General features: G+C 43.7%; 1 protein-coding gene across 1 annotated transcript; it reads left to right on the forward strand.

Annotated features, from left to right (window-relative positions):
- Positions 1 to 3,157: 3,157 nt before the first annotated feature.
- On the forward strand, positions 3,158 to 25,111 carry LOC112230526 (hamartin-like). The gene is made up of 22 exons (XM_042311263.1): positions 3,158 to 3,437; positions 9,083 to 9,296; positions 9,457 to 9,560; positions 9,718 to 9,870; positions 10,035 to 10,179; positions 10,334 to 10,488; positions 10,635 to 10,708; positions 10,857 to 11,035; positions 11,348 to 11,466; positions 12,123 to 12,288; positions 16,754 to 16,869; positions 16,993 to 17,083; positions 17,223 to 17,312; positions 18,362 to 18,992; positions 19,637 to 19,680; positions 20,767 to 20,933; positions 21,270 to 21,452; positions 21,549 to 21,659; positions 21,826 to 21,948; positions 22,220 to 22,407; positions 22,563 to 22,739; positions 22,888 to 25,111. Exons 2-22 carry the CDS (start codon positions 9,188 to 9,190, stop codon positions 23,561 to 23,563), a joined length of 3,801 nt encoding a protein of 1,266 aa, XP_042167197.1. The 5' UTR covers positions 3,158 to 3,437; positions 9,083 to 9,187; the 3' UTR covers positions 23,564 to 25,111.
- Positions 25,112 to 25,838: the final 727 nt, after the last annotated feature.

Raw genomic sequence — 25,838 nt, forward strand, 5'->3', positions numbered from 1 at the left:
TCCTCAAACTGTTACAAACGATTTTAAGTTTCAAACAGTTAACAAATAAATTTAAATAATTATTGAACATCATGTCTCCCACGTGATTATATTTTGTTTGGCATATAATGGTTTTCAAATTGGAAGGAACAAAGGTAATTTCACCAATTACAGAATACTTTACAGCTATTAAAATCGATTAGAGAAATAAAAATAAATCCAATCCAAAAGTTTAACACATTAGCCTACAACTTGCAATATTTGATTTACAAGATTTACAGTAGTCGTTACATTCTCTGTGTTGTGTAAATAAAATTGCCAATACATTGTCTTGGGTGATTTAAGATTTAAATAAGCAAAACTAGACACCAGCTCCTCCATAGATACACACACCAAACCAGTCTCCGATTATTCATGTTTACACAGTCTTGTTTGCACTGGACTGTATTTTGTGTACCTGTCCATCAGTTACTGACAGCTTAGATTTGTTTCTCATAACTTTTGTCAGACAGTAGGTCTACTCTATCCAAACTGTCATAAATATGTATCTTAATGGATCAGTGCGTTGAAAATAATGAAAATATTATTTTGAATAAAACAAATACAATGAAGTTATTTTGTGTTACAATAACAGTAAAACAATGGATGTAATCTTTGTAAACGACACTAATATACTGAATCTTGCCAAGACGAGTATTTAAGTGCATGAACTCACACCGCAATGAAGTGCAGAGGCACACTTGCGACATCACGTGGCAGTTTCTGGTCAATACATTTTTCTCATGCAGGAGCCTCACAGAGAATTACACAGATATCATGTTTGTTTTTGTCCCACTATGGCGTCTGTGAGCGTACGGGGAGCGCCATTGAGGGAATCTCCTTGTCGAATTAGTCAATTTTCTACTACTTCTGATTTGGCAAATAAACTAAAAGAGTGCCTAGTGTTTGCTGACTAGTATAATTAATTGGCTGATCCCTCCTAATGACCCGGATGGAATCATGTGATCCTGCCTTAACCCAAAGGAAGTCCCACCCACTTGACTACTTTAAAATTCTTGAAGCCCTCAATGGCGACCGTTCATGCCAGAATAGGTTTTATTCATCTAAAGTCCTCTATCTAACTCTATAGGGTCTTCACAAGACTCTAGTCTAGCGTCTAGATCACCAGTGGTGATAGTTTGTTAGCTTTCATTCTTGAAAGAACAGCCAGCTGCCACCCGATATAAGCCCAGGCAGGGTAAATGCACTCCGAATGCAGGCACTCCGATATAGATCATGGTTTGATTAGAGCAACCACTCAACTTCAGGGGACAAATTAAATATAAGGAGAAATAAAATCAGCAGAGCTATGGCACCAAACTCTAGACTGAAGGGCTATCCCAGCAACCCCTGCGATTGTATAGCCAAAGCAACAGTTCAAGTTCAAGATTGATTATTAATCATATATGATATATGTAGAATACACAGTGCAACGAAATGCTTACTTGCATCTTTACCTCTTGACAATGCAACAACAGTAGAATAGTAGACTAATTAAGTGAATAAAAGAGTACAAAAAATTAAAGCTCAATGGATAGAAATAGGATTAAAATTAGCTCAAATATAATACAAGAAGGCACTCAAACAAATTGAAGTAAGATATTTACACGTGCCAGGGAATTGTGTAATAGATTGTGCAATATTAAATAGACATAGTGTTGTAAAATAAATAGGTGTCCAGTTGCAGCATTCATGTGGTGTGTGTGTGTTCGTGCTTATGTGACGGAGTGCATGTGTGTAAAATGCAGGGAGTCAGGGCAAGAGACTGTTGTGCCTGTGGTCAGTCCCGGTTCAACAGCATCCGCTATCAAAATAAAAGTAATCAGAATAAAAGTCATCCAATTACGGCCCCACAATAGAAATGTACCTAAAATGATGATAATAATTTGGGGGGTGCTTACATTTGTCTTGTTACACATAATTGTGTAGTGGATAATGTCTTTCTTGCATATCCCAACTCCCCCAGAGATACCAAAAGAGAGTGGGGTCACAGCCAGGGTCCCCATTGTCCACCACCCCTGGAGCAATTGGGGTTTAATGCCTTGCTCAAGGGCACAGTGACATATTTTTTTCATCTTGTCAGCACCAGGTTTTGAACCAGCAACCTTTTGGTTATTTGCCCAACAGTTACAAGCCAAAATGTTTGTGGTTGCTTAAGTTTTTCCTACATCACACATATATGTATTATACATATCCCAGTGGGGTCAAAGCCAGAGTCTACCTGAAGCAATTTGGATTAAGTGCGTTGCTCAAAGGGCCAAGAGCAGCTCAAAAGATTTTTCACCTTGTCGGCTAAGATATTGCAAACTAGCGCCCTTTCGATCACTGGCCCAACGCTCTAACTGCTAGGCTACCTGTCATCTCATAATGCCATTGTTCGTTCCATAACACGTGTGGACTGCAGAAACTCTAATAGGTAAACAGGACTGTGTATTTTATCCCTTGCCTACTTTGCACTTTTCAGGACACAATTTAGTTAATAAAATGAAGTGTCTATAAAAAGCTAATAGAAAGAAGGGAGGCATGGTTTACGGGCGGCAGGTAGCCTAGTGGTTAGAGCGTTGTGCCAGTAACCAAAAGGTTCCTGGATTGAATCCCAGAGCTGACAAGATAAAAATCTGCCCTTTTCCCCCTGAACAAGGCAGTAACCTACTGTTCCCTGGTAGGCTGTCATTGTAAATAAGAATTTGTTCTTAACTGACTTGCCTAGTTGAACATAAAACCATGTCTTCTCTCTTTCCAGCTATTTTTTTGGTTGTGAAATAGGGGACCCTGTGTGAAATAGGTTGGGAACTCCTGAATTAGATTGATGTTCACAAGTCTTTCTTAATCATATCTGTAGTAACTGTAGTCAAGGAAATCCTAATAATGGGCCCCAAAAAGTAGTTAAAACTGCTTTGAGTGGAATGCTTGGTTTATGTTGGGTAATGTTTGATCTGTATAAATATGCCTATGTAGGCTAATAACACCATCAGCTAACATTTAGAAAATATTTCTGTGTTGCAGATTTCAATTTGTGAGGTGAGTATGGGATATGATATTGGAGTTATTCAATATAGTGCTACAGATAACGCCTAATGTGTCCATTCTGTTGAGCGCATGCGCTCACTACCTGAGTCACGCGAAAACGCATTACATATAAACTCATCCCTCCACCTGAGAAAAACAATGCTTCATTTCTCGTAGAGTGAGGAAATTAGTCGTTTGGTGCACTAAAATATGATTACAGCAGAATTGAACAATTTGAATAAGCGTAGCTGTAGCGTTATTTAGATAAATAGACTAGGCAGTGTGCAACTACAGAGACTGAATGTCTCAGGGATTACTTTGCGTGCGAGTCAGCGGAGGCTGCTTGCAGAGGAAGGGGCTGTGAGGTGTTCAAGATGGCGGCGCCCTGTGGAGTGCAGCGACTCTGACAGGTAAACAGCTCCATGTATTGAGGTACTTAAATATATAATGGTGAATTTCAGATGTTAAAATGTCATTAATATAAGGCGTGGGTATTATGTGTTTCTGATGTTCTTTCATGACTGTCAAATGCATGTTTTGTTTCCCTTCGCCGTAGCTGTTTATAATGACTTTTTTTGGATTGTCAGCTAACGTTAATTCTATTTCTGTAGACGATGACAATAATGGTTTGAGTCGTAGCTAGTTAGCTACTTTCATGACCATGCATCTGTTGAAATAGTTTTCAGCTTGCCAAGATGAACTAATGTAAGATACTCGGATACAATAAACCGAGCCCTGCCCATTGTTCCCCCTAAGTTGTTTACGACAGTAAGTGGTCATTCCAGATAACGTTAGCTAGCTACAGTAGTCTGCTTGCTGGCGACGCAACTAGCTAGCGTTTAGCCAATAATACTTAACTCCTCGATACTGTAGTTGAGAATTCTTGGCTAGTTTGCTTTTGACTGCAGATTGATTTTTACATGGCCCGTTACAGGTGAATGATGTAACGTTCCCTAGCTAGATATATTTGTTGTATTCAGCTGCAACTTCTTGCAATCTTGCAGCTGCTTTCAGTATCACATTTTGAGAAAAGCTTGGGGCGTAGGCGTCATAGGTACTAATTTAGCTAGCTAACGTTATATCTCATTGCATTTGATATTACAGCACATTCCTACTTGTAGGCATATTCTGTTGTATAACTAGATGGCCATAGGTAATTCATCATATGCAACCGTAAATAAAAAGGAATATCAGTGTATTTGGAATGTAGCTACTATACACTAAATTATGATACAAGTTGCATTACTAGGCTAGATAGGGTGTTCCTTTGCAGTTGGCTATTTAGTGCAATAGACTAACTCATTATCCTCCTTCCTGAGCACAAGCATCGAATAGTTCCTGCGCAATGCAAATTTTCAGGGAAGTCAGGAACCAATATACACAGTCAGTTAAGAAAGCAAAGGCTAGCTTTTTCAAACAGAAATTTGCATCCTGCAGCACTAATTACAAAAAGTTTTGGGACACTTTAAATTCCACCCCCTGCATAAACTGGCCCAAGCCCCCCCTGCTTCTCCTTCACCCAAATCCAGACAGCTGATGTTCTAAGAAAGCTGCAAAGCCTGGACCCGTACAAATCAGCTGGGCTAGACAACCTGGACCCTCTCTTCCTAAAATTATCCGCTGCCATTGTTGCAACTCCTATTACTAGTCTGTTCATCCTTTCTTTCGTATCGTCTGAGACTCCTCAAGATTGGAAAGCGGCCGCAGTCATCCCCCTCTGCCCTGCCTTTTCTGAATTCTTCGAAAGCCAAGTGAACAGATCATTGATCATTTCAAATCCCACTGTACCTTCTCTGCTATGCAAATCCAGTTTTTGATCTTCACGGGTGCACCTCAGCCACTCTCAAGGTCCTACCCGATATCATGACTGCCATCGATGAAAGATAGTACTGTGCAGCCGTCTTCATCGACCTGGCCAAGGCTTTCGACTCGGTCAATCCCCGTATTCTTATTGGCAGACTCAACAACCGTGGTTTCTCTAATGACTGCCTCGTCTGGTTCACTAACTACTTCTCAAATAGAGTTCAGTGTGTCAAATCGATGGGCCTGTTGTCTGGACCTCTGGCAGTCTCTATGGGGGTGCCACAGGGTTCAATTCTCAGGCCGACTCTTCTCTGTATACATCAATGATGTCGCTCTTGCTGCGGGTGATTCCTTGATCCACCTCTACGCAGACGACACCATTCTGTATTCGAGGTTGACCGATTTAATCGAAATGGCCTATTAATTAGGTGCTGAAGTGTTCATAACAATCGGAAATCTGTATTTTTGGACACCGATTTGGCCGGTTTGTTTTTTTTACACTTATTTAATCATTATTTAACTAGGCAAATCAGTTAAGAACACATTCTTGTTTTCAATGACTGCCTCGGAACGGTGGGCTAACTGCCTCGTTCAGGGGCAGAACGATAGATTTTCACCTTGTCAGCTCGGGGGATCCAATCTTGTAACCTTACAGTTAACTAGTCCAATGCTATAACCACCTGCCTCTTGTTGCACTCCACAAGGAGACTGCCTGTTACGCGAATGCAGTAAGCCAAGGTAAGTTGCTAGCTAGCATTAAACTTATCTTATAAAAATCAATCATAATCACTAGTTAACTACACATGGTTGACGATATTACTAGTTTATCTAGCGTGTCCTGCATTGCATATAATCTGACTGAGCATACAAGTATCTGACTGAGCGGTGGTAGGCAGCCACAGGCTCGTAAGCATTCACTCAAACAGCACTTTTGTGCATTTTGCCAGCAGCTCTTCGTTGTGCGTCAAGCATTGCGCTGCTTATGACTTCAAGCCTATCAACTCCCGAGATGAGGCTGGTGTAACCGATGTGAAATGGCTAGCTAGTTACCGTGGTGCACGCTAATAGCATTTCAAACGTCACTCGCTCTTAGACTTGGAGTTGTTGTTCCCCTTGCTCTGCATGAGTAACGCTGCTTCGAGGGTGGCTGTTGTGTTCCTGGTTCGAGCCCAGGGAAGAGCGAGGAGAGGGATGGAAGCTATACTGTTACACTGGCAATACTAAAGTGCCTATAAGAACATCCAATAGTCAAAGGTTAATGAAATACAAATGGTATAGAGGGAAGTAGTCCTATAATAACTACAACCTAAAACTTCTTACCTGGGAATATTGAAGACTCATGTTAAAAGGAACCACCAGCTTTCATATGTTCTGAGCAAGAAACTGAAACATTAGCTTTCTTACATAGCACATATTGCACTTTTAATTTCTTCTCCAACACTTTGTTTTTGCATTATTTAAACCATTATTTATTTGAGGCTAAATTGATGTTATTGATGTATTATATTAAGTTAAAATTAAGTGTTCATTCAGTATTGTTGTAAATGTCATTATTACAAATAAAAAAACATTGGCCGATTAATCGGTATCGGCTTTTTTGGTCCTCCAATAATCGGTGTCGGCGTTGAAAAATCATAATCGGTCGACATCTAGTCTATATACATCTGGCCCTTCTTTGGACACTGTTAACAAACCTCCAAACGAGCTACAATGCCATTCAACATTCCTTCCGAGGGCCTCCAACTGCTCTTAAATGCTAGTAAAATGAAATGCATCCTCTTCAACCGATCACTGCCTGCACCCGCCCGACTAGCATCACTACTCTGGACGGTTCTGACTTAGAATATGTGGACAAATACCTAGGTGACTGGTTAGACGGTAAACTCTCCTTCCAGACTCACATTAAGCATGTCCTATCCAAAATTAAACAGAATCGGCTTCCTATTCCGCAACAAAGCCTCCTTCACTCATGCTGCCAAACACACCCTCGTAAAACTGACTATTCTACCGATCCTTGACTTCGGCGACGTCATTTACAAAATAGCCTCCAACACTCTACTCAGCAAATTGGATGTAGGCTATCACTGTGCCATCCATTTTGTCACCAAAGCCCCATATACCACCCACCACTGCGACCTGAGCAGCTTAACGATGGCTGTGTACAGCTGCAGCGAATCTGTAAATAGCCCATTCAACCAACTACCTACCTCATCCCCATATTTGTTTTAGTTTTTCTGCTCTTTTGCACACCAGTATATCTACTTGCACATCCTCATCTGCACATATTACTCCAGTGTAAATTGTAATTACTTTGCCACTATGGCCTATTTATTGCTTTACCTCCTTACTTCATTTGCAAACACTGTATAGAGGTTTTTCTATTGTGTTATTGACTGTACGTTTGTTTATTCCATGTGTAACTCTGTTGTTTTTGTCACACTGCTTTGCTTTATCTTGGCCAGGTCGCAGTTGTAAATGAGAACTTGTTCTCAACTCTCCCACCTGGGTAAATAAAGGTGAAATTTTAAAAAATCAGGTCCATTGTTGCAGATTGTGGTTAGGACTAGGGATCAATAACAGAATTATTATAAAATCCTAGTCCAGTTGAGTCCATAGATCTAGCCTAAGGCTTCAAATGGATTTTGTTTGTGAAATGATTTGTGAGAGAATGAGGGTGGTGCTTAACGGCTTGCACACAGCCAAATGTAATTTCCAGTGTTTACATGGAAGTGCATGGGGCTGCATAAAGGCTCTTTGTGTTCTCCAGAGCTGCTGCTGCTTGAGGTCACTCCGAGGGTTGTTCCTGGTTGTGCCACTGACTGAAAACACCCTAATTCAATTCAACACACCCGTTAGGCTCCCGTGTGGCGCAGTGGTCTAAGGCACTGCATCTCCGTGCTAGAGGCGTCACTACAGACACCCTGGTTCAAATCCAGGCTTTATCACAACCGGCTGTGATTGGGAGTCCCATAGGGCGGTGCACAGTTGGCCGGTGTAGGCCAACATAAATAATAATTTGTTCTTAATTGACTTGCCTAGTTAAATAAAGTAAAACAAATATTAAAACCCTAGACCAATGCTAAGACCAAGGAGCTAATTGATACCTTGGGAGACTAGTGGGGGAGAGCCTCAGTAACAGAGTAGTCTATAGGCTAACAGTTGTGCCTGCCTGTCAACCTTTCATCTCAGCAGGGCCACACACTGACACCATAAAGATTCAAACGGAGTAGCCTAGTTTCAAGATGGAGTGTCAGAAATAGGCTAGGCATTGGAATGGGATTAGGATTTAAGAAAACAATAACATGCTTGCTGTTTTTCTCCCACAAATAGGAAGAAGGGGATACCTAGTCATTTGTACAACTGAATTGTGTCTTCCGCATTTAACCCAACCCCTCTAAATATTAGGTGCGGTGGCTGCCTTAATTGACATCCACATCTTCAGCGCCCGGGGAACAGTGGGTTAACTGCCTTGCTCAGGGGCAGAATGACAGATTTGTACCTTGTCAGCTTGGGGATTTGATCCAGCAACCTTACTGGCCCAACTGTCCTACCCACCAGGGACCATGGGTGATTGACATCTGGGTGATATTGACCTTCCTATCATAATTATTTATGCCCACTTGTCAGCTGGAGATTTGGATGCCTCCTTTGGCCTCTTTCCTTTGAAAGGTTGAGTCACTGAGACGGAGAGCGATTCTGTGAACGCTCAGAATATTATGACAAACCGCTGTTAGCTGGAGAGGAGATTATTTTCTCTGACTCTTGTATTAAGCATGGTTGTTTAAGTTGTGGGCACAGAGATGACTAAGATTGTGTTTTTGTCTGTTCCGTTGGGCCAAGTGGGGTCCGAGAAATTTATTAGAATTTGTCAGTGTTTCACTGCTTTGAAACTATTGTGCTAGATTTCTCATGGCAATATCAAAAGCACACTGTACCTATCAGTGGCCTTATCTTTTATGTATATACCCTTAGCAATTAGGAGATTCATTGTAACAAGCCTAATAATACCATTATGTATCTAGCTACAGTAGGTGTCATTAATAACATTGCTATTTTCCTTAGTTTTGTCTGTGCGCTGTGACTTTTTTTAGATTAGGCTTTACAAGGGTCATAATCATATGTTAATACAATTGATGCTTTTCTAGAATCCCGGCAGTGTGAAGTTGTATCTAATAACCTCCATATCACTGAAGTTCTCTGACTTGTGTTGAGTCAGGTTTAACCCTGTCCTGTTGCTTGCCCTGTCCTGTAGTGGTGCCTGGAGACTGTATTGGCCGGAGGCTCAGGGAGCCCTCCAGGCAGGACACTGTGAGAGACACCCCCTCCTACCACCACCTCCCCCTCCACCACTGTCACCATGGCGAGAGAGCAGCCCAACGTAGGGGACCTCCTCCCTCTCCTGGAGTCCTCTGACATCCACCAACTGGAGGAGATTAAAGGCCTTATCAATGAGCATCTCAGCACTGGTGAGAACTTGGCTTTTTAATAAGTTGTTTTGGTCAGTCTGACTTGGTCAGTCAACCTTTTATCCTGTACTCTGATTGTATTAGAGGGCTCTGGTCATTTCAATTATGCAGCCATAATGTGGATGTTGGGACTATGTTAATTATTCCCTCCTCTCTGCAGAGCGAGGGGCCATGCTGCTGAATGGACTGGTGGACTACTTCCTGGAGACTAATTCGGCCCAGGCCATTCATATTCTCTCCTCAGTCAGAGAGCCACATGATAAGGTGAGATCTGCCAAACCCCACCATCACCTTATATTGCAAGAGACTGTAACCCCATTTTTCATCAGATGTTAATTCAATAACTTAAACTCATGCATTGTGAAACAATGAATACATATGATTGTCTTATAGCTCAATGTTTTTAATTTACCCACCACAGCACCTACTGGACAAGATGAACGAGTGTATGACCAAACAGGCCTGCCGGCTGCCTACCCTCACCCTGCTAGGCCATGTGGTCCGCAAGCAGCCGTCCTGGATCCACAAGATCTCCCGCTACCCGCTGCTTCTCTCACTGCTTAAATGCCTCAAGGTAAGAGGGAAAGATGGGCCATTGGGCACAGAGGTCTCCTATATAGAAAGCTTTTGTTTAAAAAAAATATATATACTTGGAAGCACAAGCTTATTAAATCGAGTGTCCTGGACATCTTTCATATGTATGCTAATGTTGAATGTTTTTCTTCCCGTTCTGTACAGACTGATTTAGACGTGGTGGTCCTCATAACTGGAGTCCTGGTGTTGATCACTCTGCTCCCCATGATCCCCCACGCTGGCAAACAACACCTGTATGAGTTCTTTGACATCTTTGGTCGCCTAGCTTCCTGGAACCTGAAGAACCCAGGTAATCCCTGAGAAAAGACTCAGAGGAGCTATTTTATTAAGATAGAAGACCATAAAAATATTGGAAATGGTTGAGAGCCAGGCATGGTTTTAGATGGACTGTTTTTGTTCACACTGCCTCTGACCTGACATCATGTTACTCTTGCTTCCCCCAGGGCACATCTCCGAGGTGTATCTCATCCACCTACACGCCAGTATCTACTCGCTCTTCCACCGTCTCTACGGCATGTACCCCTGCAACTTTGTGTCCTACCTGCGCTCCCACTACAACATGAAGGAGAACGTGGACACCTTTGAGGAAGTGGTGAAGGTGAAAGAGTTGAGATTTTGAGCAATATTTAATTTAGATTTTTATTCTATTGATTTTGGCTTCAGGAAGATGTTCTACCCTTAGAAATTGATCTGATCCTTTGTGCTTTCCCCAATATTTTTTTTTTTTATGTATTTTTTTTGTAGCCAATGCTGGAACATGTCCGTATACATCCAGAACTAGTGACTGGAACTAAAGACCATGAGCTTGATCCCACCAGGTCAGTCAATCACAGCTCTCCAGCTTCACTCACTTGTTTTTGCACCATATTCTGTCAACCAAGAAAAGAGCTTATCTGCTGACAAATTAGAGATTAATATTATTACATAGTTTTCCTCAATGTGATTGACCATGCTGGACCTCTGCAGGTGGAAAAAGTTTGAGATTCATGACATCGTTATAGAGTGTGCCAAAGTGTCTCTGGACCCCAAGGAGGCGTCGTGTGAGGAGGGCTATGCGACCATGCCCGGGAACTTCTACCCCCACCCGGAGCTTCGGCCACAAGAGTCCATCTCCAGCCCCTACACAGACTTCCACAACAGCTACGGTGAGAACCCCCCTCCCTCACCTCCCATTGGTGGATAGGAATGTCATAAGTTTGATTGGTGCTCTCACTGTTCATTGTTCATGTCTAAAATGTGTTCTGTTTTTCTGAGTCACGTGAATGCTCAGACTATTAATCATCTGAAATGTGTCTAATGTTGTTTGGCTTCCAGACGCGTTAGTTGGAGTGTAATTATGACTTGTCATGAGGTGATGGTGTTGTTGATAATAATGGTGAATGAATGGAAGATTTAACACATGGATATGGTAGTCAGTGAGTCAGACTGATTTGATTATTTTCCTCTCCTCCCCACAGGAAGCTCCTCTTCAACCCCTTTCTCTACCCCCCGCCAGCCACTGCCACCTCCCCTGTCCCTGGCCCCTCTCCCAGGGGCACAGTCCTTGTATCGCAGCCCCCAGACCTCCAGAAGTCAGGTAACACAGTCACACAGCATTTATGTTGCACAACATTTCACTGCACTGACCTATAGTAATTGTGTCCAGATTAGTCCCTAGATGGAAACAGGATTTGTTGGAGACTGTCAGCCTGAGTGGGTAGCCATTGCTATCTGCTGCTTCTTCTCTAATTCACTTCTTGGTTTGCCGAGTTTGTTTACACTTGATATATTGGCTGTGTCAGATGCTGGTTAGTCGATTGTCCCTGATTCCACTGCACCCCCCTCTCCGGGCCTATGAATCGCCCCCTTTATTTCAGAGAGGAGTGGTGGGAGGGAGTGCTTCAGGGTGGGTGGGTGGGGCTTTGAATCATTGGCGCGGGCGGTGGTGTCAGGCCTTAGAAAGCAGAAAACATGTCCCCGCCCTGCCACTCTACTATGGTCTGTCACAGGAGCTGGTTGCCCTGGCAACACTGTCTGTCCCTCTCTTTGTGAGCCACCCACGCAAGGGGTTCTGGTGTTCAGCCCTCTGGGTCTGTCTGAGGATTCGTCGGTAGGAAACTGAGATCCTGGAAAACACTAACCTAATTTACAGATACAATTTTATAGTATACTACATCTGTCCTTATCAAACATTTCAGTATAATTATGTGTAATTATCACTTAACCTGTAACATTGTGAATGTCTTCCTATAGAACTCTAGCTCTGAACCTGACTCCACCTGTGGGGTAAAGGAACTTTGGAGCCCTTCCTCCCAGTGTGGCATGGCCACTCCCCCTTCCTCTAGGGGCATGTCACCCAACCAAGAGCTCTCCCATAGTGCCTCTCACCTCCCAGGCCCCCGTGTCCACAGCACATCAGGTGACAAGGGATCATTCAACTATTACAACATAGTCAGGTCCATTATTGTTTGTACCCTTGATGAAGAGGAGCAAAAAATACTAAAATAAATAATACAAATAATGACCTATTTTGTATGCACTTTTTGTTTAACAAGTAATACAAAATATATGGGTTGAAATGATTGCCTCTCCTGCTTTCAGTAAACTAACACCCTCCCCTTGCGATAAATGTTTTATTAGATATGAGAACACATTGGGAGGGATCTTAGACCATTCCTCCATACAGAATCTTTCCAGATCCTTGATATCCTTCATCTGTTCTTATGGACTGCCCTCTTCAATTCAAACCACAGGTTTACAATGGGGTCAAGTCCGGAGACTGAGATGGCCATTGCAAAATTTTTATTTTTATGGACAATTACCCATTTCTTTGGATTTTGATTAGTGCTTGGGATGATTGTGTTGTTGAAAGATTCACTTGCAGCCAAGTGTCCATCTTCCTGGCAGAGGCAACCAGCTTTTTGGCTACTTGGTAAAGTTCATGATGCTGTTGACCTTAACAAGGGCCCCTGCAGGACCAATAGTCTAATATCCCTCCCAATGTGTTCTCCAATCTCATAAAAGATTTGAGAAAAGGTCTGTCCTTACCCTCGCAGGGTGTGTTGAAAACAGGGGTGCCAATAATTTTGACTACAAAATATTTCTCTGAGCAGTTGTGTTAGCATAAAATATAATTTCCCCCCCCCCTTTTTTTTGCATACAAAATAGCTCAGTATTTATTTTTATTTATTTTGCTCATCTTTATCAGGTCGATAACTAATGGTTCCCTTGACTGAATTAAGTGTTGTGGGATTGATATAGATTGAATAAACAATATTGATTTGTATGATATGCTGTAGAAAATTATCCCAACATGCGTCTTTACAGCTTTATACTATGACATACGATCTGTCTTTTCTGTTTACACTTTGTATTGATTAAGGATCCCCATTAGTTTCTGCCAAGGCAGCACCTACTCTTCCTGGGTTTTATTATGGATCCCCATTAGTTCCTGCCATGGCAGCACCTACTCTTCCTGGGGTTTATTAAGGATCCCCATTAGTTCCTGCCATGGCAGCACCTACTCTTCCTGGGATCCTGCAACGTTAAGGCAGTTATAAAGTTTAAAATATTACGACATTTCATAACACTTTACCCAATACATTTAATGTGTTCCCTCAGGCCACTACTATAGGGTGGCAGGTAGCCTAGTGGTTAGAGCATTGGACTAGTAACCGAAAGGTTGCAAGATCGAATCCCAGAGCTGACGAGGTAAAAATCTGTCTTTCTGCCCCTGAACAACGCAGTTAACCCACTGTTCCTAGGCCGTCATTGAAAATAAGAATTTGTTCTTATCTAGTTAAAGGTAAAATGAAATACTTCACGATCACATATTTACAATACGACATCCGTGTGTGTCCACAGTCCCCGCTTTTCCACAAGGTATATTTTTATGTTTAAAAAAAAATCAAATTCTACTGCTTGCATCAGTTACCTGATGTGGAATAGAGTTCCATGTAGTCATGGCTCTATGTAGTACTGTGTGCCTCCCATAGTCTGTTCTGGACTTGGGGATTATGAAGAGACCTCTGGTGGCATGTCTTGTGGGGTATGCATGGCTGTGTGCTAGTAGTTTATACAGACACCTCAGTGCATTCAGCATGTCAACACTTCTTACAAAAACAAGTAGTGATGAAGTTAATCCCTCTGCCACGTTGAGCCATGAGAGATTTTAAATGTATATTATTGTTAGCTTTTCGTGTACATTTAAGGGCCAGCCATGCTGCCCTGTTCTGAGCCAATTGTAATATTCCGAGGTCCCTCTTTGTGGCACCTGACCACACGACTGAACAGTAGTTCAGGTGTGACAACTAGAGCCTGTTGGTCCTGCCTCGTTAAAAAGGCAGAGCAGGGCTTTATATGGACAGACTTCTCACCATCTGGTGAGGTACTGTTGTATCAACATGTTTTGACCATGACAGTACACAATCCAGGGTTACTCCAAGTGGTTCAGTCACCTCATCTTGCTCAATTTCCAAATGATTTATTACAAGATTGTTGTGGTTTAGTGAATGATTGGTCCCAAATACAATGCTTTTATTTTTTTTATATTTAGGTTTAACTTATTCCTTGCCACTCATTCTAAAACTAACTGCAGCTCTTAAGTGTTCCAGTGATTTCACTCGCTGTGTAGTAATCTACATACGTAGACACACTGGATTTACTCAATGCCAGTGGTATGTATTTAGTTAAGTTTGAAAAAAGTAAGGGGCCTAGACAGCTGCCCTGGGGAATTCCAGACTCTACCTGGATTATGTTGGAGAGGCTTCCATTAAATAACACCCTCTGTTTTGTTAGACAGTACTCTTAAATTAGCCACCTTCACACTTTATGCGTGTCTGCACCATAGAAATAGACTGGCATTGGAAAGCAATTGCCTTTACACTGTACCAGTCAGCGGGGGTAATGTGGTGAAGAAGTGTCCCACACTACCTCGAAGTGGCTTGGGAATGTCAGATTTGATACCAGAAATGTCTCTTTACACTTCAAAAATGTGTTGTGGAACCAGTTTCTCTATTAAACTGATTTAAATGGTCTACAAGGCTATATTACCACATGTGTGCTTTAAATAGATTTGATAGATTTTTTTTTTTTTTTTTTTTTTTCAAGTAATACAGTAGGATTATGTAAAAACTAAACAGTTTTAATCAGGTGTTCAATAAAACATTTCTGTGGACTGTGTTTTGTTACAACTTGAAAGCATATGTGTTGGAACACGGTAGCACTTATTTTTTTATAAATAAAATACACCAAAATGCACGGTCCAAAGGATTTGAATATTAATTTCTTTACCATAAGCTGCCTCCCAATGTTGTTTTAGAGAATTTGGAAGTATATCCAACCGGCCTCACAAGCGCAGGCCACATATAACCATGCCAGCCCAGGACCTTCACATCCGGCTTTCTTCACCTGTGGATCGTCTGAGACCAGCCACCAGGACAGCTGAGGAAACTGTTTGCCCAATCAAAGAATTTCTGTACAAACTGTCAGAAACCGTCTCAGGGAAGCTCATCTGCGTGCTCGTCATCCTAACCGGGTCTTTACCTGACTGCAGTTCGGCATCACAACCAACTTCAGTGGGCCAAGGCTCACCTTCGGTGGCACGTGGGTGAAGTATGCTCTTCACAGATGAATCCCGGTTATCAACTGTGGCAGCGTGAATGGCATCATGTGGGCCAGCGGTTTGCTGATGTCAACGTTGTGAACCGAGTGCCCCATGGTGAGGTTGTGATCTGGGCAGGCATAAGCTACGGACAACAAATGCATAAAAATCAATGCACGTGACAAGATCCTGAGGCCCATTGTTGTGTCATTCATCTGCCGCCATATGTTTCAGCATGATAATGCATAACCCCATTTCAAGGATCTGTATAGAATTCCTGGAAGCTGAAAATGTTAGTTATTGCATGGCCTGGCATACTCACCAGACATGTCACCCATTGACCATGTTTGGGATGCTCTGGATCGACGTGTACGACAGCGTGTTCCTGTTCCCTCCAATATCCAGCAACTTCGCACAGCTATTTGAAGAGGAGTGGGACAACATTCCACAGGCCACAATCAACCGCCTGATCAACTCTGCGAAGGAGATGTGTCATGCTGCATGAGGCAAATGGTGGTCACACCAAATACTGACTGGTTTTCTGATTTTTACGCCCCTACTTTTAAAAAAACAACATATGCATATGTTTTTTTTTATATGCATATCTGTGTTTCTTGTTCATGTGAAATCCATAGATTAGGGCCCAATGAATTTGTCAATTGACTGATTTCCTTTCATATGAACTGCAACTCAGAAGTCTTTATTGTAACATGTTGCGTTTTTATTTTTGTTCCGTGTAATTTCAATGGATCAATACAATAGAATGGCCCGCCCTGTTCTTCATTCACAATTGGTGATTACATAATTAGGCATTGTTCACTTTCTCTCTCTCATCAACTCACCCATTCTCCCCCATCATACTTGACTTAATATTTTTCATCTGTTATGTGTGAAATTATTTTCGTTATAGTTTCTGTTCAGTTTCGAGGCCGTTAACGGGGCGACTATCAGCTGGACACTTTCAACTGTTGGAACAAGGAGCTGAGCAGGCCCTATTTTTATTTGTAACTTTTTTTTTGGGAGGGTCAACGTGGGAAAACCATTTAATAAAAATTGCATGCCCTCCTAAAACTGGTTCTAACTTTAATATTAATATTCTAACACTGACCGTATGTAGACTTATTCAGGAAAAGTCCAGGATGGAGGGGAACTTAAAAAATGGCTGTTAAAAAAAATATATATATATATGCGCAGTGAAAATGACTGCTTTAACAGTTCTAGTGTTAATCCTACATGACATTTTGGTTGGTATTTTCTTCTAATTGCTGGGTTCTGTCAGCAGGTGGCAAAGGCACGCCTGCCTCCAGCACTCCTGCCACATCCTCCCCGCCCCACACCCCCTCTGATTTCCCTATCCCTGCTCCCCTGCTCTCCAACACCACCAGTCCACCACAGAAGGTACAGTATGACATCAATTCCCACAATGGGCATTCTGGCCTTTTGTAGTGTAGTAAGTAGAGAACTTGGGAGGACTTCCTTGTTAAATAAAAACTTCTGAATAACACAACTGTTCATTTTCAGGATAGTCACCCTGTAGAAGCAGCTAAACCCAGCCTGGTGAGGCAGGAACCAATCAGAGATCCTGAAAAGGGGGGAGAAGTCATCAACAGAGGTCAGTCGTCATGAAAATATGTGGAAATGGATATTACAATTTGTATGCTTTTTGCAAAGTCCTTGGTTTTTAAACATTGTCAGTCCATGTTCTCTGTTTTACATAAAACAATGTTTATTGGCTGTCTTTTGCATACTAGATGGTGGTGGTGAGACCGTTTCCAAGACGCTGTCAGTCTTTATGAAGGAGCAGGAGCTTCAGCAGAGGACAGAGAAGGAGAGGGAAGAGAGTGAGTACAAGGATTGAGAATGGGAGTGAGCTGGTCTAAATGAGGTTGACATAACATTTCAGTTGAATGAGAGTGAACCATATACACTACATGACCAAAAGTATGTGGACACTGCTCGTCGGCCATCTCATTCCAAAATCATGGGCATTGATATGGAAAGTTGCCAAGTTGCTCCAGAGTCCAATCTTCTAGAATGTCATTGTGTGCTGTAGCGCTACGATTCTTCTTTACGGAACTAAGGGGCCTGGAAAAACAGCCCCAGACCATTATTCCTCCTCCACCAAACTTGACAGTTGGCACTATGCATTGGGGAAGGTTGCGTTCTCCTGGCATCTGCCAAACCCAGATTCGTCTGTTGGACTGCCAGATGGTGAACTGTTATTCAACACTCCAGAGATCGTGTTTTCACTGCTCCAGAGTCCAAGCTTTACACCACTCCAGCTGACGCTTGGCATTGCACATGGTTATCTTAGGCTTGTATGCAGCTGCTCGGCCATGGAAACCCATTTCATGAAGCTCCCAACGAACAGTTCTTGTGTTGATGTTGCTTCCAGATGCCGTTTAGAACTTGGTGTGTGTGTTGCAACCAAGGACAGACAATTTTTACACGCTTCCGCACTCGGCGGTCCCATTCTGTGAGCTTGTGTGGCCAACAAATTTGCGGCTGAGCCGTTGTTGCCTCTAGATGTTTCCACTTCACAATAACGGCACTTACAGTTGACCGGGGCAGCTCTAGCAGGGCAGACATTTGACGAACTGACCTGTTGGAAAGGTGGCATCCTATGACGGTGTCATGTTGAAAGTCACTAAGCTCTTCAGTGAGGCCATTCTATTGCCAATGTTGGTCTATGGAGATTGCGTGCCTGTGTGCTTGATTTTATACACCTGTCAGTAACGGGTGTGGCTGAACTAGCCGAATCTACTAATTTGAAGCTGTGTCCATATACTTTTGTGTGTGTACATTTCATAGAAATAGTCACCAATGACTCAAAAGCCTGTTCCACTACAAGCCTCATGTCTCCCGTTTTACTTCTCCAAAAACTCACCAGCTGTCATCTCAGAGGAGCTCCTGAAAATCACAGAGGACATGCGGGACTTGGCCGGCCTGAGGGTCTTTGACTCCCCGTTCTACCGCACCACCGAGACCCTGACAGGTACCCAGGAGAAGCCTCTGCCCAACCCCCCACTGGGCGGCCCCGTGCTGCCCCAGGACCCCCACAATGCTGTGTCAACCTCAGACAATGCACTGGAGAATGCCCAGGGGGCTATTGGTGGAGGTGGGGATAGTAGCAGGGGCTCGGCCCTGGACCAGTCCTGGTCTATTGAACCCGTGTGTCCTTTCAGCCCCATCCAACACCCTCTCCACCAGAGCCTCTCTGCCCTGGAGGACGAGGTGGCCAAGTTCAGTGGCCTTTTCTCGCCAAGCCGCCCAATGAAGAACCCCTCCCTGCCCTACGAGGCCCTATTTGACCTGGCTCTGCCCCGGGCTGCATCCCTCTTCGTTGGGAGGAGGACGTCGGAAGCCCGGGGCAGAGCTGCCCTGGAGAGGATGTGCCAGCAGCAGGAGGGACTGGAGGACAGGGAGGAGGAGGGCGAGGGGATGGTGACTGCTTCCCCCCTGGAGGTGCTAGATCACCTTGTTCAGCAGGGAAGCGACACCCACGACAAGGTGCTCAAGAGGTGAGGGGCCCAGCTTTTATTATCTATCCGGTCACAACTGTCTGATCAACTTTATGCCAATCAGTCTATCAAAACCATTAATGGGTTGTCTTAGTACCTAGTCCAAGAACATGGGGTTTCTGTGTGCTGTATGTGTTGGACGCAAGGGGAAGACTGAGTGTATGTGATGTGAACCTCGCTGGGTTCTTTCCAGTCCACTGCCCTAGCCCACAGGAAATGCTCAGTGGAGAACTACATGCTTTGTCTGACACACTCCACTCCCCTCCTACACACACACACACACACACACACACACACACACACACACACACACACAGTCCTCGCTCCTAAACCAATAATACAACAGCAGAGACCGTGTCAGCAGAGTTGGCGTTCTGTGCAGAACTATCTGGCTTTGCACGTCCCCCCCCCACCTCTTTTTAGTATCTTCCCCAAAGATGATTGGCTGACCATGCCCTGTTTGAGGGATGTAATTCACTGGGACAGAGGGCCTACACACACACACACACACACAAGTGTGTCCAAGCCCAGATGGGTCGAGAAGGCTGGGATCTACCATTCGGGTCTTTTTATATGGGGTCTGATGTACTGTCCCAATGCTGCCCCTGTTGAGCTGCCCCTGTTTTGTTTTTTTTCTCTTACAGATTACCTTTGCCAAGCAAGTCAGCTGACTGGACACATTTTGGAGGTATAGAACCAGCACCAGAGCACTGCAGGAACACTGGACTAGCTAGTGCAACAGGGGATCTCTGAAAGCTTTCAGGCTATTTAGGCCTCATGATGTGTTTACCATACAATGACTACAATGTAGTTTTCCTACATCATGCAGAAACAGAGGGCATTTGACAATATGCTCACACTTTTCTGCCATTGAAATCCTTGGCTTCTGAAACATTTTTATTATACTTTTTCGGGATGGAAATGCTTTCAGTAAACTTAAACAACTAAAACCTGATATAAAGTATGTATGAAGGATATGGACATGTTTTTTCTTCTCTACTATCATCTTTGAGAACTAATAATCACCAAAGTAAAAGCTGGACAGTCATGGAGAATTTTTGTATAAAATATTCCAAAAACATGGCATCCAGCTAAGCCCCTTTTCCTGGATCCTGGAAAAAACCTGGACTCATTAAGTACCTTGGAGGTAGAATAGCAATAATAAAGACAAGCAGAGTTCACATGATCCTAGATGCTATATGAGAATCCGATCCTCTCTGGATGGATACAAGGGGCTCTGTCTTAACCATCTCCAGCTGCTGATCACTGTATAACAGCCTTGTCTGGGCCAAAACTCCCTCTCCGCTTGCCAAATATTGGAATTGAATAAGATCCCCTGGTTATACAACTTATAGAAGTAATGTATAAGTGATTGTGAAGTCGACTCCACCAAGAGCTCCCGGAATGACTGAGGCTTCGGTGTAAAATTAAAATAATGTTATCTGACAGTTTATTTTATGTACACCTACTCAGTCCCCTCTTTCCTCTGTTAGTTTGACTACATAGAGTGCACTAGTCATACAGCTTTAATAAAAGATGATGAATAATCAATGTCCAAGATCTTTTAGCCCATAATAGCAGTAGAGGGAGAGATGGAACTGTGAGTAGGAATAATCAGAAATAAGTTCAGAAATACAATCGAGCAACTCAATATGAAGTGTTCGTAATGTTTGGTACACTCTGTGTAAATAGTCTATTATCCTGATTTATCTATCTATGACCACACCATTTTCCTGGTCATTAACCCTCTGTGTGCCTGTCCTCCCTGCCCCAGGCTCTGCTCCGCTGGACGAGCTGCACACGTTGCGTAGCCAGCTGCTCCTGCTGCACAGCCAGCTGCTGTACGAGCGCTACAAGAGGGAGCAGCACGCCGTCCGCAACCGACGTCTACTGCGCCGCGTCATCAACGCCACTGCACTGGAAGAGCAGAACAACGCCATGGTAATGAACGCTCCTCCCTTCCCTGGATTTGTCCCGTAGCTTCTCAGAACCAGCGCAAATCTGTTTGGAGATTCCAACCTCCCTGACTGCCAAAGCGGTTATCATTCAAAGAATCCGAAAGAAGCAGGCGCCTGCTCTTGACCCATTTTCACTCGCCGACTTGGTTATACTCACTCATGCATGTGAGGGTTCAGTAGAGTATTGTAGGTTTTCCTCTGTGTTGCATATGGTGGAGAGAAAAAACCTGTTTTATTAAATCATATGACATTGTAGATTACTTCAGAAACAGTGAGTGGTGTGTCATCCTGGCTCCCTGTTTTGTGTGTCTGCCTGCAGAAGGACCAGTTGAACCTGCAGAGTGTGGACGTGGTGACTCTGAAGGAGAGTCTGCAGGTGGAGCAACAGCGCTGCAGACAGCTGTGGGATGACCGAGAGACCGTGGTCACCAGACTACACAGCCAGGTCCGCCAGCTACAACAGGGCCGGGACGACTACTACACCAAGAACCAGGAACTGCAGGTAGACGCATGACCACATTTACACACACAGAATACCGTATATCAAGTCCTCCATGCACTGTGTTGAATTATCTCTGCTCTGGAATATCCTCTCCAGAGTCTGTTGAATGAGTATCAGAAGAAGATGAACGACCTGGAGGCAGATCTACAGAGGGCCAACAACAAGGTGTGTCACACAGGGCACCTTCTCAACCAGATGACCATCAAGGTGAGGCACTTCACCTAGCTCTACTTGCTCTGCTCTGTAAAGTATCAGTCTTTATGTGCATCGATTAAAGGACTAAGAAGCTTGGTGTTTTTGTTTCCATAAATCAACCAAACAGAGGGCTTTGTGGGGTTTGTCTCCCTTCTGATTGGTTATGTGTGTTCTTCAGCTGAGCACCAGTGAGAGCACCCAGCAGCAGATGAGTTTCCTGAACAAACAGCTGCTGCTCCTGGGGGAGGCCCACAAGCTGGATGTACTGCAGCAGCAGCACACGGGATCAGACAACACCAAGGTAGGGGGGGGGCCAAGGGCCACCGACGGGGGGGGAATAACCGACTCGATAGTAGAGCATGTGTCGAATCTGAATCAGTGAAAAGTTGCTATGGATTTCTCTTTCTGTAACCACCATGAGAGAATACCTGTCTTCCATATTGTGTTCCATTGTAGTAAAAGTTGTCTGAGGCCTGTTCCCATACGTATGTATTTGGAAAAGACCAACAACTTATAGATACCAAACTAGTTTACAGTCCCCTGTCGCCACCACCATCTCTCTATCCCTGCAGGAGGCCCAGATGGTGCAGGCGTCCTGGGGGAAGGAGGTTGAGCGGCTGAGGCAGAGCCTGCTGCAGCAGGGCCAGAAGCTGGAGGCAGCGCAGCAGAGAGTGGGCGAGCTGGAGACTCAGCTCACCAAGAAGGAACACCTCATCGTGGAGCAGAAGAAGTTCCTGGAGGATGTCAAGGGCCAGGCCAAGTATGTGCGCTCTGGGTTTAGAGGTGGAAAAGGCCTCAGACTTATTTGCATCAAAGCAGTTGGATTGTGTTTTTCTGTACAAATGTGTGTGTTAGCATAGCAGCTTGTCTCTGTAAGTAAGTGTGTGATATGAACATATCCATCGGTCTGTGCAGGGGCGAGCTGCAGGCGTCAGAGAGCAGGTACCAGGCCCAGAGGAGAGCGACGCAGCTCCTGCAAACGGAGCTGCTGCACCTCTATAGCAGACTAGAGATGGAGGGTCATGCCTGTCTTGCCACACCCTCAGCAGCAGGGGGCAGCAGTACCGATCCTGGTCCTCCTATAGACTCTTGGTAAGATGGCTGTCAAACTGTTAGTTACATTTTCTTATTTTATTGCTGTGAATTCACATGCAGAAATGTGTATTTGTGCCATTGGAAGCCAAATGTATATTAAAGTAATCACCCTCCATGTTTTCCTCTGTCGCTATGGTAATGGCAGTATCATGGAACCAGATGGACCTGTCACATTGGGGACCAATGACTGGTCTGATGACAGCAGACCATATCAGTCCCCACGGGGCAACGGCAGCACTTTATTGCCAGGGCAACCAAAGGCGAACAACCCACCTAAAGCTCCCCCTGTCAACTCTGCCAGCAGCACCCAGGACATCCCCCCGCCTCTCCTTGTGGAGCCCTCTTTTTCCTGTCCCCATGCCCCCCTGGCCGCCACCCTGCTGCCCCCTGACGCCGTCCCCCTCACCGTTGGCTCCTACCCCAGCGCCAACAGCTTCCTGGGCATGAGGGCGCGGGAGCTATTCCGGAACAAGAGCGAAAGCCAGTGTGACGAGGAGCCCCCCCACCTGGCCGGCCTTTCACAGGGCCTGAAGACTGAGCTGTGTGTGGAGCCCTTATTTCCCCCACTGGGGAATGCTCTGACATGTCCTGTCTCTGCCCCTGTCCCAACCCCTACCCTTGTCCCTGCCTCTATAGTAGGGGCCCCTCTCACTGTGCCTGCCAAGGAGCACCCACCTGAAACCAGGCAAAGGGCTATCAAGCAGGAGAGTCCTACGAGGGAAATGGGAGGAGCAAGGGGAGGGGCAGTGGCAGTGGCCAGCGAAGCACAACCCAGACAGCAACAGCAATTTAGGATCATGGACTACAACGAAACGCAATAAGAGCACAGTTAGAGACACCAAACTGCGAGAGAAGAGGTTGTCTGGAGCAAGAGCTACAAGCAGTAGAACCGTAAGAGTTGAAGACAGAGCTCTGTTAAATTCAGTGTTATCCCATTCCCTCAAGTGGACAACAGGATTTGAACCACTGATTGATTTAATCCCAGATGTAAAGATGGGAATGAAGGTTTAAATAAGATCATTTTACAATCTACCAGCAGAGACCACATTATCTATCTGGTCTGACTGCAGTTATACTTAGGCATTTTATATACTTAGACAGCTGGGAGTTATTTTTTCCAGAAACAATTTCATATAAATAGAGACCCTAGTTCCAAATTTGTTGTTTGAAGTTATAAGAATACACCATATTGGGTTCAAAACAAGTTAGACGAGTATAAAACACTAAGAAAAGTATGAGAGGGCCTTTTCATTCGTATGTGTTAGTCTTGTAGAGTGTGAGAAAGGGATGGTTATGAAAGCCTGGTTTTGGTTGGCTATTGTCTTGAGCACCAGTACTGATGATGTGTGAAGGAGGTGGGTTGGGGTGGTGTGATCCTCAAGGCTTGGGGAGTAGCTGTGCCAAGTATGAGATTGTTGTCAATGAGTCCAACTCCTCTGCTATGCTTGGGAAGGAACGTGGGAGTTTGACTGTTTCATTGTAGATAAAATATAGGAGGAGGATTGCTTTTTTTCCATGCTGGTTTCATTATGTTCCTGACAGAAATGACCTTTAGTATGTGTTTGAAGAGGGAGAGTGCATGCAAGTGTATGTTTAAGTCATGTTGCAATCATTTAGAAATGTTTTTTTTTTTTATAAGTAGTGACAAATATGATACTTAAAGTACTTGTAACTTTCTGCAACTAATGTTGCTGCTGATAACCACTTATCCTGACTTTAAATCAGACTTGTTATGTTAATTCTGACAAATAATTTGCAGTACATCAACCTGTGTGCAGCAGTATTTTCTGTTTGAGTTCACTAACCGAAAGTGTACAGAAAGACAGTGCCAAACATTTACCAGATATAGAATACAACCATTTCAAAATTACTCATTGACCTCACCAAGTGCTCCTATTCTAGTTCGGTATCTGGGTGTCTCTCAAAAGGGCTGATTGCTGTATTAAAAGGTTTGCATGTGTCATCCTCTTGTCATAGCTACAGTGAGTCTGAAAAGAAAAAAACAAGTCTCTGCCAATTGATTCTTGTTGGTCCTACAGACCAATGACAGTTAGAATTGCCTCTTTCTTTTGGGTTCTTCCATGTGTTTTAAATGGTCATAAATCCTGTTGTCCACTGTGAACTTCAGCTGTTATTCACTCTGCCTTGCTATCTAAAGCATGTTCAACAATCCACTTTAATGCCAACAGTATAGTAGTAGGGGCTACAACAAACCCAATATAGAAGGTACAATCAAGCGTGAACTGAATGGAAAGCTTGACCTGGGATTCCTTTTGGAGCTGGAGATTTTGAAAAAACAAAGTTCTTAAAAGCAGTTGCTTGCGTTTAACTGTGAACAATAAAAATCGTCTTCAATGTTTTGCACTACAGATCCTCTGAATGTTTTTCATTTGATTTTCTATAGTCACACAACTCTACTTCAAGGCTCAAACTGACCCCTAAACAATTTTCTGTCATTCCCCACCAGAGAGCACTGTTGTTCTAAATACTCAGCCTTTTCCTGCAGTGGTTCAATCAACAGGTAAACCAGTCTGGTAGATTGGAGCGAACAAGTCCATAGACAATTATTGTTAATGTCAAATACTGTCAGTGGGAGCTACCGGATGTATTTGTGTAAATACTAATATGTATATTTATATATATATATAATGAGTGAGGCGAAAAAAAGTATTGGATCCCCTGCTAATTTTTGTACGTTTGCCCACTGACAAAGAAATGATCAGTCTATCATTTTAATGGTAGGTTTATTGTAACAGTGAGAGACAGAATAACAAAAAATCCAGAAAAACACATGTCAAAAATGTTTGATTTGCATTTTAATGAGGGAAATAAATATTTGACCCCCTCTCAATCAGAAAGATTTCTGGCCCCCAGGTGTATTTTATACAGGTAACGAGCTGAGATACGAGCACACTCTTAAAGGGAATGGGCCTAATCTCAGTTTGTTACCAGTATAAAAGAAACCTGTCCACAGAAGCAATCAAATTCCAAAATCTCCACCGTGGCCAAGACCAAAGAGCTCTCCAAGGATGTCAGGGACAAGATTGTAGACCTACACAAGGCTGGAATGGGCTACAAGACCATCGCCAAGCAGCT

This window comes from Oncorhynchus tshawytscha, linkage group LG33 (assembly GCF_018296145.1).
Source record: "Oncorhynchus tshawytscha isolate Ot180627B linkage group LG33, Otsh_v2.0, whole genome shotgun sequence".
NCBI classification, from domain to species: Eukaryota; Metazoa; Chordata; class Actinopteri; order Salmoniformes; family Salmonidae; genus Oncorhynchus; species Oncorhynchus tshawytscha.

Coding starts and splice junctions, on each gene's coding strand:
- LOC112230526 (XM_042311263.1), top strand. CDS start 9,188: ATGGCGAGAGAGCAGCCCAACGTAGGGGACCTCCTCCCTCTCCTGGAG. Junction 9,871..10,034: donor CACTGCTTAAATGCCTCAAG/GTAAGAGGGAAA, acceptor CGTTCTGTACAG/ACTGATTTAGACGTGGTGGT. Junction 10,180..10,333: donor CTGGAACCTGAAGAACCCAG/GTAATCCCTGAG, acceptor TGCTTCCCCCAG/GGCACATCTCCGAGGTGTAT.